Source organism: Amia ocellicauda, chromosome 10 (genome assembly GCF_036373705.1).
Source record: "Amia ocellicauda isolate fAmiCal2 chromosome 10, fAmiCal2.hap1, whole genome shotgun sequence".
Classification (NCBI taxonomy): Eukaryota; Metazoa; Chordata; class Actinopteri; order Amiiformes; family Amiidae; genus Amia; species Amia ocellicauda.
The window spans coordinates 21,065,854-21,081,179 of record NC_089859.1 but is presented as its reverse complement, the minus strand read 5'-3'; the positions used below and the strand labels follow the sequence as shown (position 1 = coordinate 21,081,179).

General features: G+C 46.3%; 1 protein-coding gene across 4 annotated transcripts in view; it reads right to left on the bottom strand.

Annotated features, from left to right (window-relative positions):
• The window catches only part of ppp1r9a (protein phosphatase 1, regulatory subunit 9A), a 37,593-nt gene that overhangs the window by 4,053 nt on the left and 18,214 nt on the right, over positions 1 to 15,326 (bottom strand). For 3 of the 4 annotated variants that reach the window (XM_066715491.1, XM_066715494.1, XM_066715492.1), the window contains exons 5-18: positions 15,003 to 15,107; positions 12,997 to 13,132; positions 9,799 to 9,951; positions 9,211 to 9,264; positions 8,302 to 8,531; positions 7,638 to 7,734; positions 7,049 to 7,175; positions 4,334 to 4,491; positions 3,235 to 3,472; positions 3,008 to 3,065; positions 2,742 to 2,813; positions 1,859 to 1,907; positions 662 to 775; positions 179 to 202 (exon numbers count right to left, since the gene is read on the bottom strand). In XM_066715491.1, coding sequence (XP_066571588.1) covers positions 179 to 202; positions 662 to 775; positions 1,859 to 1,907; positions 2,742 to 2,813; positions 3,008 to 3,065; positions 3,235 to 3,472; positions 4,334 to 4,491; positions 7,049 to 7,175; positions 7,638 to 7,734; positions 8,302 to 8,531; positions 9,211 to 9,264; positions 9,799 to 9,951; positions 12,997 to 13,132; positions 15,003 to 15,107 — 1,615 coding nt within the window. The remainder of the gene's footprint in view (positions 1 to 178; positions 203 to 661; positions 776 to 1,858; positions 1,908 to 2,741; positions 2,814 to 3,007; positions 3,066 to 3,234; positions 3,473 to 4,333; positions 4,492 to 7,048; positions 7,176 to 7,637; positions 7,735 to 8,301; positions 8,532 to 9,210; positions 9,265 to 9,798; positions 9,952 to 12,996; positions 13,133 to 15,002; positions 15,108 to 15,326) is intronic. The other variant, XM_066715493.1, reaches the window with a different exon arrangement.

Below are 15,326 nucleotides of genomic sequence, written 5' to 3'. Positions count from 1 at the left end.
TGTGGACAACATGTCAATCAACACAGACCTCAGGAGACAAATCAATGGTGTGTACACAAATAACACAGTGTGACATCTTTTAAAAAGCAGAGGTGAATGACCCCAGCACTTGGTACTGAGCGATTGCATGTGACATGTGATGGTGTGTTCTAGGACACGTGACACGTCTGCATCTCACCTCATCGTCTATCATATCCAGGCTCTGAGAAGCGCAGCACAGAAGACAATAAAACAAAAAAAACATTAATTATCATCTTCAGAAGACTCGCAACACGATACACATCTACAGGACGCTCCCGTCCAGGTCTCCTGCTGACCGACCAGAGAACAAGAATCAAAACCCTTCCAGACACAAAGCTAGGGATTGTGGGACGCACCACACCATCCCTGGAGAGTCTAATCCACATGGAGAGAGAACCACCAGCACTTTGAGAACTGGGAAATCCTGTTAAACTGGTCGAATTAAGCCCAGGATTAGTAACATTAGACCTGTGGCCGTCCAGGACCAGAGCCCTGCAGCACAGAATGACTATCGGGTGACGAGACGTCCAGGTATGGCGATTCAAGACGGACGCATGCCGTGAGACTGGACACCGTGGATGTCTGTGAGAGGGGATCGGCTCTCCTGAGGGGCCACCCGGCACGGCGCTCTCCTTCCTACCTCGTCCGAAGACAGCAGCAGGGTGTGGCAGCGTCCTTTCATCTCAGGCTCCTGGACCGGGCCGCCAACGTCTGCGGAGCTGGTGCTGCTCGGGCTCAGGTCCTCGTTGACGTCCTGACAGAGACACGGAACACAAACCACTGACTGTTGGATGATTCGTTCACGCGAGTCAGGATCGCAGAATTCTAGAATTTATCTGCGGTAGAAACGATTCACTGATAAAACGCACAACAGCCAAGATCAAAGTTCATGGTTATGCTTATAATTTTAGCAAGTTGGACAGCATGGCTTGAATGTTATGCGTCCCCCGGCCCAGAGGAGAGGACGAGATTGGTTGATTGGTCATGCCAAAGCTGACAACATGACAACACTAGATAATGAAGATGAAGATGCGCTCCATCACTAATGACAGATTGTAGTGTACACACACACACACACAGACAGAGACCCAGAGACACAGAGACCCAGACACACACAGGGTTAACTGTCAGACACAATGTCCACAGCACCTTCACACACTGTCAATGCTGCCCTCTGTTGGACAACATGCACAGCCCTGTTTGTATCCACACTTATTGACACATGATTTACATGATTTACACACCAGGAATTGTCTTAACACACAGGGGTTGTGCATTTGAAAGCACAAAACAAAACTGAACAATTTGCTGCTGATTTGTGTTTTGTTCCTGCATGAAGTAGTGGCCCGTGTATACAATACCCGGTCATATGAATAGGAGAAGAAGCGTGGCCAGGGCAGCCCTCTCTGTTAAACAGACAATTGTGCTCTCATTAACGGTGACTCACAGACTGATCCGATGTACACAACAGTGCACATCTGTAAGGTTGTGTCGCTCTCTGGTGCTCTATTACCAGTAAAATAGATATTTTGTAACTTCAGGAATGGCAGATATTTAGCTGCGCTGTTGAATCACAGCACAGTTAGCAATCAACTGATTGTGTGAGACAGGAAAGACACGCACACATCGCACAATAAACTAGAGAAAAACGTTGTATTTCTGATCTTTTTGTTTTGTTTTGTTTGTGAGAAAACAGATTGAGGCTTCTTAATTCAATTCTTCTTATTATTGTTGTTTATTAATTCCGCTAATCCCTTTATCCGAGGCGACTCACAAGGTTTACAAGAACACAATTAAAATGCAGACACAACCCCGGTGACAGGAGGGCGGCTCTTACCTTCGGCCGCTGCTTCTCGGGGCTGTTCTCGGAGGACGGCTCGGTGGAGCTGGTGGGAGAGGGCAGGTTACTGCATGAGTCGGGGCCCGGGGGCCCCTGGGGCGGCCCGGACGAGGGGTCCTCCCTCGTGGCGGCTCTGGCTGAACTGTCCTCTGTCTCCCTGGGGACTCTGTGCCATTTACAGACAATGGCAGGTGACAGACCGGGGACGTGTATGTGTCTCTCCTCTGATTGGCTCTTAGGTCAGGTTGTGTGTAACAGCGCATACAAACAGACTAACCTAGACGTTGTGTGTTGTGTTCAGGTTGTCCTTTATCTGGAGTAGTGATGTAAAGGCTAAAGCATGATTGTGTATTTCCTCACTGTGTATCAGTGTAGGGACTTGAAGGAACCTGTCCTGCAAAGTAAAATGATCAAATTTTCCACTGTAGGTATTAATGCTTATGTGTGTTAGTATGTGTGTGTGTGTGTGTGAGAGTGTGTGTTAGTGATAGTGTTTGTGTGTGTATCTTTTTGTGTATGTGAGAGTGTGTAGCCCCAGCTGCAGAAGTGAAAGCAGTCTCCAGTGAACTGTGCACGACTTCCTTCCACACTGGAACTAAACGCTCATATTGCATAAAATGAAACCTCAGCAGAGTCCAGACACACAACTCTGCACAACCCCTCTCTGACTGAAGAACGAAGGCATGGCTTGTGGGTTTTACATCAAGGATCATAACCGCCCTCGCCCAGCAGAATCATCACAATCAAAGACAACACCACTGTCACCTACGAAGAACACGCTTCAGAGGAAGACGCCGAAGTACAGCAGTAACTGTGTGAGTGTGTGTGTGTGTGTGTCGGAGAAATGCCATGTCCGGTGTAACTGTGCGCTCGCTAGTACCCATTTCCTGAAGATGCTCGGCTGGTCTCCTTCTCGTTCTTCCCTTTGCCGGAGCTGTGCCTCATTGGTGACCTGCAGAGACACACCATCTTCAAACCCAACCCTCACCCCCGCTGGACTGACCACTGCCCTGACCCCCGCTGGACTGACCGCTCCATCTCCAGTCATGGACGTCTCATGCGGTTCACATAACCAAAAATACATGACGTTATTAAAGTTTTCTTTATTACTATGATTTTTAAAGTATCGTAAAAGAGGTTTCTCACCCAAAATCCAAAAGGTTTCTTTTTGTCTTCCCTTCCTGTCCGGAGGACGGGCTGGAGCCTGCGGAGACATGGGGAGATTCAACCACATCTGGACAGCTGTGTCAGTGCACAACGGCCTGACATTACAGTCAACACAATCGCAGACAAACGCAGCGCAAATCAGACTGACGAAGAGAGACATTCAAAGTCAAGATACCAGCTACTCTGAGCACAATGAGGATCAATACCCTGGTTGTCTCCGGGGCGCTGGGCACGGTGCAGCGGGGACATCTCGGCGCTGCCGCAGGATGGGGATGGGGACGAGGCGGGGGAGCCTCCGGGGGCCGTGCAGGAGAGGGGCCCCGTCTGCGCCGGACAGGCCTCCCGCCGCTCCACTGGGTAGTCGAAAGAGAGGGCCACAGGCAACAGGCAGGCCGGGGCGGGGGGCTTGGTGCTGTGTGGGGGGCTGCTGTAGCCCTCTGAAACCTGCAGGGGGGACAGGGGACAGGGAGGGATGTGTTCAGCCGTTTTGAGGTTGCGTGCTTTCTGTGTTCAGTGTGGTGAGTGTGTGTAACAGACTCCTGTTAAAATCTCAAATTTCACATGCAGTTGATCAGTTACTGGGGGGTGAACCTTTGCTGACTGTGTCGAGCTCCTATAATAGGAAATAGGAGAAGTGTGACAAGAGGGTTGTATTTCTTAACACTCAGCAACTGGGCTTAAGGGCAGTGAGAAGATTTGGAAAAGCAACCTTTCAAAATATAATTATCTCTGGGAGGCCAGCACAGATCCGGAACACTGGGGATAAAAACTGCAGGTTTGTTCATTACCTGTGAAGAGTCACCGCAGCGGAGAAAATAAGGTTTAATATCAAAGAAGGAAGAAGATGCTGAAACAGAAATGACTGAAAATACTGATTTTCTTTCAAACCAAATATAAAAAACTCCAGTGTAAACGATTCTCTGTGCAGGGTGTGGTGTGTGAAGTGTGTGTGTAGTGTGCAGTGGAGGTGTGCAGCTCATGTGTCTGTGCAGTGCGTAGGTATGTAAGTTTGTCAGTGTGCAGTGTGTGTAGTACACAGTGTACGATATGGATGGGTGAAGTATCTCTCTATACGTCAGTGTGTCAACATATTTGTGTTTCAGTAAATCAGTGTGCAATGTGCAGTGTGTCAGTATATTAGTGGGAAGATTGCTTTGTCAGTGTGTCAGTGTTCAGTGTGTCATGGAGGCGTTTCAGTGTTCAGGGTGCAGTGTGCAGTATGTTAGGGTGCAGTGTGTCAGTATTCAGTGTGTCAGGGTGCAGTGTGCAGAGTGCAGTATGTGGAGGCATGTGCTGCTGGCTGACCTTCCTTTCCAGGCTGTCCTCTCCGTCCGTGGAGCTGACGCTGTCCCTCAGGTGTGCTCTGGACGGCCGTCCCCGGCGGCTCTTCACTGACAGTTGAGCCCGAGCCTTGAGCAGCTCACTGTCCAGACGCTCCGTCTCGGGCACCGCGGCCGTCAGGTCTGCCCGGAGACACAACACGGCACAGTCAACACACCGGAGAGACACACAACACGGCACAGTCAACACCAAGGCAGAGACACAAAACACGGCAGGATGGTCAACACGGTCTGCCTCACACCGGAGCAGAGCTTTGTCCCAGTTCTCTCGGTCGCACACAGAGCGTGACACAGATACACAGACACACAGACACACACACCACACTAAGGCAACGGGAGGGACATTGTTTTGCACGGCAGGACATCAGTAAAATGATGATAACAATAACCCCATGCGAAGAATAACCCCTGGATGTTTACAAAAAGGCAAAGAATGCATTTATCTGGAGAACTGCAACAAAAGGCGCTTTTCCAGTCATGTGCTGATCTATAGAATCTCCTGTGTTTCTTTAAACAGGATAATTTTTAATCTGGGCTGCAACTAATTTACTGAGTTCAATAATAAGTCACCTCAATCCCATATTAATAAGTAATCTCCGTAGTTCAGTTATTAACCGGTTCCTCTCCACTACAACTGATGTGTGATTGTGTAAAACACATCTATAAGCAGCAAAATCAGACTGTATATTCCTGGAAAGTCACAATGTTCTGAGACTTTAATTCCAGTTAAGATCCCGTTTCCTTAATTGGCCTGATTAACTGATTAACTGGGTGGATTTAACTCAATTCCTCAGACTGCAAATCAGGTTCTACTCGAAGACGTGCCACGCTGAATGAAAAAGATCCTTAAAAGCGATCAGCTGTGAAAGACCTCAAAACTATTTTCAGTCTTAATTGATTAATTAATTGACACCCCTGGCTTTAATGCCCCCCACTGTCAAAGGCTCACTGAGACACCGCAGCTTCGTTTACTATAGTTTTACTGTGATTTAATGAAGGATGAGGCAGAAAAACAACAAAACTAGCCCGATCTGTGTCTTCCCAGGCGGTTTATGTATGCCTTCCATGAACTGTATGAATGAAAAAGAAATGTAATCATTTGTCATGTGTGAGGGGCCAAATGTAATGCACAAGACAAAGCGTTCAGCAGACTCTGCTCGCGGTTTTCGACTGATAGTGTCTAATAAGCCGCCTTATTCTGTCACCACGGATTTGCCTCCGAGTTCTGCAGCTGTCGACTTTTATTACATCGCCATTTCCTTCAGAACGGATAAATCCACCGCGCCCGCACACTGCTTACTTTGCCCTTGCCAAGTAGTCGCAAACACCGCAGAGGAGGGTTGGGATTACAATATAACCGTCTCCGAGCCCAGTAGTTCTGAAGACAACAACGCAGTGTCAGTACAAAACGGAAAGATTTGTAAACAAACTGCTGCCATCTCCAGTGACAAAGGGTGTTAAAGCATTTGAGAATCACTTTCAACTTGTTACAGCATCCGGCAGTCGTCCCCGAGTCAGGAGACGAGACGGAAACGCTCATGAGATCAAATGCCGCTCAGGAAACCCGACATCTGTATGAAACTCGGGTGTCACTCATCCGACGCCTCCTCTGGCTCACAGCCCGTCAGATCGCGTCTCGGCGTGTGACGGAGAGATGTCAGCCCTGGTCCCGTGGTTTAGCGAAGCTGATTGTGGTTTAAAGATCATTCTGCTAAGAGGACACTTTTTTTTATGTGGTCTAAGTGCACTGAAGGATTTTCTTTGTGGGTCCGTCACTGTCAGCAGGAAGCTGCGTGTGACGGCGTGGCAAACAGGCCCTCGTTATCATCTCCTACAAAGCAGTTTCGGTTTCAGTCGGTTTCAGATGCCAACTGCAGGTCACGGGCAAACGACTCATGCCTACCATCGAAGCCGGGAGTTTAATGTGTCAGCTGCAGTGTGTACATTTCTATATTGCTGTACAGCTATACAGAAAAGCATAAATGTGTATGTGTGAGATGCAGTTTGTGTGTAAGACATAATCACTGCTTTTTCCACACTCAAACTCTCAAACGACAGCAGCTACAGACAAACGACGCACATTATTGAACAATTAGGTCAAAGTCAAGCAGATTACAGAATATCTCTGGCCTCCGGGTGCAGAATACATAAACAGCTGAGGTTAAGACAGCATAGAGATTCAACACAGCCAACAAAGAGGTAAGGTAGGAGCTTCAAAATACCAGTGTAGGAGGAATTTTGTCCCTTTCCGACACATTTAATAGACAACTCAGCCATTTTGCCAGCTTGTGACCCATACCAGTAAAGGACACGCAACTATGACTCAGAGTCACGGTCGTCATGAAATATGATGTCGAACGGCATCCCGCAGGTTCAAGCCATCATAAAAAAGCACGGACAGGTAAGGTATAATAAATCAATCAATCAATTTTTATTTCTATAGCGCCCTTCGCATGGTAGCCACAGAGCGCTTTACAGATGGAAAAAGACAACAAAATAAATCGAAAAAACAAAAACCATAAACAAAAATAAGATAAACCAAAATAAACCATAAATCATGACAGAAACCAAGGAGAAGCCAATGGCCAACTGAAGTACAGTGCATGGTAAAACCGGTGAGAAAAGCTGCTGATTTACTGCAGTAAACTGTCCTCAGGGACTGAGCCGATGGCCGACTCACCCCCATTCCCCTCCGGGCCAGAGCCGCAGGTCCGCTCGGACTTCCTGTCCGCGCTGTTGTTATTGTTGTTCACCTGGGTGCCATTTTGTTTCATCAGCTGCAGCAGTTCCGTTTCCAGGTCCAAGATCTGCAGGAGGCCGTTCGCATTTGTGTGTTATTGTCATCACTTGTACGGTTATGCATCAGTACAGAACATGGGATTCGACGGATCTCGAACCAGTTATTAATATGTAAATGTGGGCGAGAGAATACAAACTAATAATAATAACGAAAATTGCTGTGGCAAAGCTCTAATGAAAGCACTAATCAAATTAAGGGAACACCGTAATTACAAGAACAATCCTCTCCACCCTGTTGCTTTCGAACACAATGGTTTTATATTAGATGAGTAGGAAGGCAGATTATCAGGTTAGCGGAGGTCCTGCTGGGTAACAGAATGAAAAGCAAATGTGAATGATTGGTTTGTTATTCCTGTGCAGCTGTTAAACTGCCGCTCTCGATATAGGCGTCTGAGCTGTGGGGACTTCTGTACCACGAAGACAACACCCCCGTCCTCAGTGGCAACTCTCAACTTTTCACAGATACATACCCGGGCTTGCAGGCCTTGGATTTCCATCAGATGTGCTTTCTCTTTATCTTCGAACTTCCTCCTTTCGGCTTCCTCTCGCTTGACGAAATCGAGCTCCCTGACAGGAAGTTACAATCGGGTTACAATCTCTTCAAAAAGGGGCAACACAGAAGCTATTTTTAAAAGTCTCATTGATGTAACAGAATCTCTTTATATTGATACATTTAAAGGTGCAAAAAAGTGGAAACATCTCAATCACACATTTGATACAAACTCTTTGAAAGGAGCCTGCAGTATAAAGTTATAAAGTATCTATCAGAGCAAATGAAAACAAGAAATCATTCTCATTGATCTTTGGAATTAAAAACAATTAAACTGAGATCTTCAGAAAGATTATCATCATAAAACACATGTCATGTCTTCTGAATCTGCTATCATAATGTTTGGGCTGACGATCTGATTTGTTGCTCGTCTTAATTTCAAGCATCTTAAACTCTTTGAGATGATTTAACAAGATAGACACCAGCTGAGAAAAGACATCCAAAAGCCGAGGAGAAAACCACACATGATCTGCAAGCACAGATATTGACAAACCGTTTCCAAGCTGCATCTTCATTCACCAGACAACACAAAAGCAAAGGGGAAACAAATAAAATCTGAAACACTGCCATTTTTGGCATCTCACTTTTGCTGGAAGTCCTTGATGAGCTTCTTGGCCTTGTTGTACTTCTTCTCCAGCACCTGGTACTGGCTCTGCGTCTCCTTGAGGTGCTCGTTTACCGTGTGGCACAGAGACTGCGCCTCGATCCAGTAGCTCTCCAGCTTCAGCATCCTCTCCTTGTTGTCCTCTATGCTCCTCTGCAGCTGGGTCTTCTCCCTCTCCCAGCCGCCCTTCTCGCTCTCCGCAGACTGCAACTGAAACCACAGACAACGCCATGAGGAGCAGCAGGGCCATGCAAAACTCACAACCAGCCACATATGGGTGTATTCAGATGCCCACTTGGTGGCACCGATTTTTGGCTAGATGGGCCTTTAGTCACTGCACTTTAATAACAGCAGGTCCATCTACAACATTAAACAGCTCTTGTCCATGTTGTCTACACCCTTCTGTGCTTAACCGGTTGCCTCCTGGTTGTTTTACACATTAACAGAGGGATATTACTAATTCACTGCACAAACACAGCAGCTTGTGTTGTCTGACACGCAAGTCAAGTAATGCACACCTCTGCAATAAACACAGAAAACAGCTGCCAGCGGAGCTCTCCATCTCTCCCACTGCGCACGAGTAAAATGTATATAAATCGGGCTCTTTAATGCACAATGGCATCCTTTACGGGTGAAAGCCCACTTGGGTAACATTAACCAATACAGAATGCATCGTACCAACATAAATCCAGTCACTGGAAATCAATGAGCGCACATTATCTATATTGACCTCCATATCGCGTCCGTTTCATAATCAATACCCTTCCTAACATCAGAGGGAACAATATAACACACTATACATTATAAGAATAATATCTATCAGCCTTCGGTTTATTAGAATAACCATTTATTTCTTGTTTTATTAATTTATTAAAAAAAACAATCTTACCTTGCTTTTGAGCTTCTGTATTTCTGCTTCAGTGACAGCGTGCTTTATTTGCAACTGTGTGAATATGGAAGAGAACTGAATCAATCTCACATCAGGGCAGGGGCTCCGTCAGTGACCAACCATCTCCATCACAGCGAGAGTTTACTGCACTGCAGCGCGTGGTGAATTAAGGTGTCCGTCACGCAGAACTACACACTGAGCTGCCCGACTCCCCTCCCTCCTTAATTATCGATGCAGGTCTGTGTTATCTGGTTACACAATGGGCCACACTTATCGGTCAATGCTCATACATTCAGGAGTTTAAAATGTAAACACTATCAGCTTTCGCAACTGAAATTAGAATTGTTAATTATTCTTTTTAAGAATGCTCAATTGTCTCCAGAATGTCTCAAAACAGTATTTTCTACATTCTACATTTCTAATTGTATCCAAGAGCCACCAAACAACTCTCAAAATATATCTCTCTCATCCCAGGAGAAAGGTAGGCTTTTGTATAGCCATGAACACCGGATCGGGTGACAAACAACTGGCACATTTTCCATCACAGTAATGTCCAAGCAGGCCCCTCAAGTCTGGGTCATCCATCACCTCTCTGAATTTGTGCGAGAGCTTGGCGGTGTCAATGTCTGTGGGGGAGAATATGTCCTCTGTCTCGGGTAAGTCGAAGACCTCGATGGCCATGTCCCTGCCCGGCAGGTCCGGCCCCGCGGCGTCCTCCTCGTCTGTGGCGTATTCCCCCGTCTGAAAAACAACACGGACTGCCTGAGTGGAATGGGACCTGGGTCTTACAGCTCAGAGTTATATTTAATTTGGGCTTGGGCCACAAACAGAACTGAACTGAACTGAGGTGGACACACAGAAGGCGGATATATGGTTTGGTCCGGCATGGTTCATAGTCCCGCAGTTAAAGCACCTAACACAGACCTTACAAACAGAATCATAACTAAATGATAAGGGCAAGGAGATGCTAGAACACTGTGTATCAATTAAGCAATTACCATTTTCTGGCTACATTCTTACACCACTTTTCTGGAAAACAAAGCACTCGGGGTGTGTGAAAGACTGAAAGGGAGTTGTGGGACAGTGCCTCTGTGTCAAAGCATTACAGCCCAGTACTACCTGTGGAAATAACCGTCTCCTCGCTGTTATCTGTTGAAAGAATGAGGCCAGTACACATTCACCTGCGACATGGAGTGCATTTTAGAGAGCTTATGGTTTATTTAATGGAGAAGTGGATCTTTCATGGAGGGGATCGTGGAGAGAGTCTCCCACACAGATTTTCTCGCTCGTCAACGAACATTTCTAACACTTACATTTTTTTACTCACCAAGATCTTTGATCATTTTAGACGGTTTGGGTTTTATCTTTAAACATTTCATTTCACATCTCGAGATTTCAGACTTTCTCTTTCAGTTTCTTCTTTAGTGCAGTTATACAGCCTATATCAAAATTAAAGGATTTTAACTCACAACATATGAATGAAATCTATTAAATTACACCTCAGCTTCCTCTTTTGTTTTCACCTTCCTGGCTGCTCGTGCAACGTTTCCTATTTTGGTTGAATTTATTCCTCATTTCTTTTCTATCTCATTATATCTGCTCTGAGTGACTCTTGCTTGGATTTGTGCAGTTTTCTCAGCTGCCACACAACTGGCTTGTTGTTATTATTCATGATACAACCTGCAGCTGCAGCGAATACACAGAAACATACACACAGACACAGACACACATGCACGCACACACACAGAAAGACAGAAACGCAGACACACATGCACACACACAGAAAGACAGACAGACACGCATGCACCCACACCCACACATGCATACACACACATACATACACGCACACAGAAAGATAGACACACACACAAACATACACATGCATGCTGAGAGAAACAGGACTGAGAAAGTTGCACAAAGCAGTCAGTACCATCACTTGAAAACATACAGGTTTATGCGGAGGGGAGAAACCTTCAGGACATATGTGTCATAATATGTTTTTGTGTGCTGTAAGGATTTAATTCAGAGTCCCTCAGAGCAGGGATATTTTCTATGAGGGCAGCACGGAGGGACTGTTTCATAACGGGGCGCCTTTGAGTTGACAGATATGAGGTCCTGGAAACTGAAGAAAGTTTAAATTTACTTCATATGATAAACAAATACTTTGTCTTGTGTCGGAGGCAGCTGATCCTGGAACAACAACGAGCCTTTCTTTCACGACAAGATCAGCGTGGACCCGGAGACTGCATATTTTGACTACAACAAGCCTCAGCTACAGTCTGTGTCTGTGTATTACTGGCGACGTCACCCGAGTCTTCACATCCGCTCGGACCGTTGAGAGATGAAACCAGGAACCCCGGAGCTGCGCTGCCAGTTATCCTCGGCTTTATAGGGTTAATCTTCTTCAGATGCACAAAACTAAACACAAAAGCACTAATGATGTGAGTGGCAAATCATGATATGCCAGCTGTAGGACTCGGGGTATCTACATGTCTGAGGCAGCGGTCTACAAAAGCTGTGTATCCAGCGTGTAGGACGATCCCAAACATGGGAAATTCCCTCCAGCTGTGGGGAAGCCATGCGCATTCCCGTCGAGAAAGAACGATTCTCTTCCTGCAGGATCTGCGGGAGACGTAGCAGGGCTTTGGCAGGTTGAATACGTTTCAGGACTCACAGATATAGCAGCTGATCACACAGATTTGTTTGCTATGACCGGAAAACACAGACGCTTTGGGAATGCACGTTTTGCATTTTTGTGATTTGTCTATCGTTTAAATATTCCGTAGCTGAGCTTTCCACTCATGCTGCAGTGCATTATGTGTCACCCCTCCTGATGAAGCCGAAGCATTATCCCCACATTAATTCCTACAGTTTATCTTTCGCATCAAACCACACAGCTGTATTTTACGCCCGAGGTCTCCTGCTCCGAGAGCGTTGCGTTATAGTTTGAACCTGGCAACTTGCCACCATCCTTTTAGTCTAAAAGCTTTGCCAATACCCCAGGGTCACTGATTTGTAGTGCTCAGCTGCCTACTATATTTTGCTACTTTAATTAAAACCTTCCAGAGCAACTGGTTAGAACCGCTTCCAGCTTTTACCATACAAACAGGTAACCACATGGTACTGCAAGGAAGAGGACTTGCATTTTGAACCCAACCATTTAATAGAAGACTGTCCTGAAATGTATGTCAGCAGTGCTTTATCGGGTGGCTTTAGCTTCATCGTCAGCTCTCCATGTCCTTCAACACCGTGTGACCTGTTGATTGGGGGACTATAAAGCCCCCAGACCCACACTTGGGAATCCGTTTACCCCGACGCCAGCTGGGTAAAGCTGGGAATAAATGAACAAGCCGAACACAGTGCCTCTCTTGACTGAAGGAGAAACAGCAACCCCCTTTCCCCCTCAGCCTTTTACTGCCCGTAAATCACAGGAGCAAATCAGTGACACGTCGCCTAGATAGGAAATACATGACATCCTCATCCTTTCTTTCATTTGCATTTTCTGAAGCGTTTTTCTGGCCCCCTTCAGAGTTTCCCAGTAAACTTTCAGCCCCTCTAATAGGCCGGTGGAGGGTGTGATGTCAGCCAAACCCAGAGGCCCCACAGAAGGAGCCCGGCCCGAGCTGCAAAGGCTCATGGGAGCTCAGAATGAGGAACCGGTTACGCCATCTGATGAACCAACAAGGCAGACCTTAAACTCATTGAAATTAATCTTAAATGCAGTTAAAAACCGGGAGGACGTTCTCCAGGGCTCGGGCACACACACCGCGGGGGAGACGGACGTACCTCGTCGTCGTCCGCGTCGTACTGGGCGTAGTGCTGCTCCATCATCTCCCGCTGGCGCCGCTCCTGCTCCAGGGTCTGGCTGATGAGCTGCGCCACCTCACTGACTTGGCCCGGCTTCTCCCGGCCAATCACGAACCTGTGGGGCACAGAGGGACGGGGGCACTGTGTTTAGAGACTGAAGGGTGATATATCAGAACAAGATCACGCATGATTCTGAGCTTTATTGTCTCCAGTTCATCTCTTTCGCAGCCTTTGGTGGCTGAGGTATCTAAGTCTGAGGAGGGAATATCTGTGACCCGAGACAGTATTGCCTCTCGGCCAGGGACCCCCACTGAAGAACACAGTGGAAAAATATCAACGACTGATTGATCAAGTCAATCCAACGAAAGGAATATGTTTTTTTGCTTTCTTTTTGTTTGCGGTTTGTCCACCGCTGTTAGAAAAGTCAGTATTCTGTAATATCCTATAGTATCCTATATGTTTTCTGACGCACATTCCTGTTTCCAGCGCATTGCCATGTATGTTTAATGTATATTGGCATCAAACATATATGGCACAGCACATGCACATCAGAGAACAAGTCTTTTCTGCGCTCCAGTTAAAGTAAAGCCCATCACACACACTTGGAGAACAGTATTTTATCTCTGAAGAGTGTAATTAATTCTTCTCTCTTCCTCCTTGCATCTCTCACAAGGGGCTCCAAATTACATGCTGCAATTTGGGTTTTCTAAATTTAAGCATTTGATTAGAAGGGTGAAGCTTCTCTAAGGCACTGAAGCCCAATCCTGGGCCGGACGGAGATCATCGCATCCGGCAGAACACAGCACCCCCCCCGAGCAGAGAGCAGAGGGACCATCATTAGAGACACAAACTCACACAAGACTGGGGCCTCGAGCGATAGCACACGATACAACGAGAAGATCGGAAAATACGCTTCTCCTGCCGTGCTTCGTTGCGTGTGGCTTCCAACTCAAACTGTCACCTCTAACCAGGTATCTCTGCCGTGCCTGGATGCCGTGAGAGGCTTTGACCTTCCCTTGCCCAGTCATCCAGTCTCGGTCGCAGCAAAGTCATGTGAGGCCAGTTGTGTCGAACGCACAGAGCCCAATCACGCCTCGACTTTGATTTACATGTAAAGTAACAAGAGAACGGAGATATTCTTGCCTGTGCGCTCTCTCCTCTAACTGCAACCCAGTGAAACTAACTGACCTGGAAAATGACTGTCATCTCAGAAAATTCCACAGATCTATTATCTCACGACTCCCGAACTCACAATTCCTCGGCACAGAATTAGTTCTCATCGCCCCAAGACAATTACAGACGTCAAGTGTTATGTCTAGACCGTCTCCCAGATGGGAGTGGGAGGGAGGCAGAGGTGAATAATAATCATTTTTAAAAACCCTGCAGAACAGCATCAGCTGAGACTAAGGTTTACAATAAAGTGTTTTTGTTTCTTCATCTGCAGTCTGCTCACAAACGGCTGTACATTCTAATTACAGAAAATAGTTTAATTATTACATAATCTCCTGCTGTTGGCTCAGAATGACACCTTCTGTTCCTTGGTATCTATCTAAATTATATTTAAAATGTTCTACTTGAGATTTCAACAGCAATACAGATTACTTTCTATTCATACCTAGGGTATTGTGTTATATGACAAGATTATATCAGTAGCGTATTGGTTTGTTCTCCACATGAAAACTGGGCTTTAAACCTTTTCACACCAGACTTCAAAACCAGCGAATGGGCAACTATCTCTACTCAATACTGACAGGAAGTTAGTTTTTTTGTCAATTCAGATTTCATGTTTATTTTCCAAGGACACAGTGTTTTTGACTCTATCTTAGCTGATGACTCTCACATTTCTCAGTAAGAGAGAAACCCTCCTGAGACTGTAAACACGTCCTAACCTCTGCTGACATTCAGAGAAGACGCACTGTAAACGCACAACACAAAGCTCGATTGATCGGGCGATTGCTGCGTGTGAAGCCAGGCGGCGCTGGTACCTGACTGTGCCCTTCGTGTTCCTGAGGACGGCAGCGGCAAAGTTCTGGGTGACTCCCACCAGGCTGGTGCCATCCACCTCCACGATCTGGTCGTTAACCTTGATTCTGGGATTGAGACACAGTAGGAAAATCAAGAGATTAGCACATGTACATAAGCATCTACTGCATATAGCAGGGGTTCCCAATCCTAGTCCTGTGGGACCCCCTAACCTCCTGGTTTCTGCTCCAACTGAGCTCTCAATTACTTAATTGAATTGCTTATATTTGACTTTTTCAATTGTGTAACTGATAAAAAGTTGGTTCCTTAATAAGAAAAGCCCTACT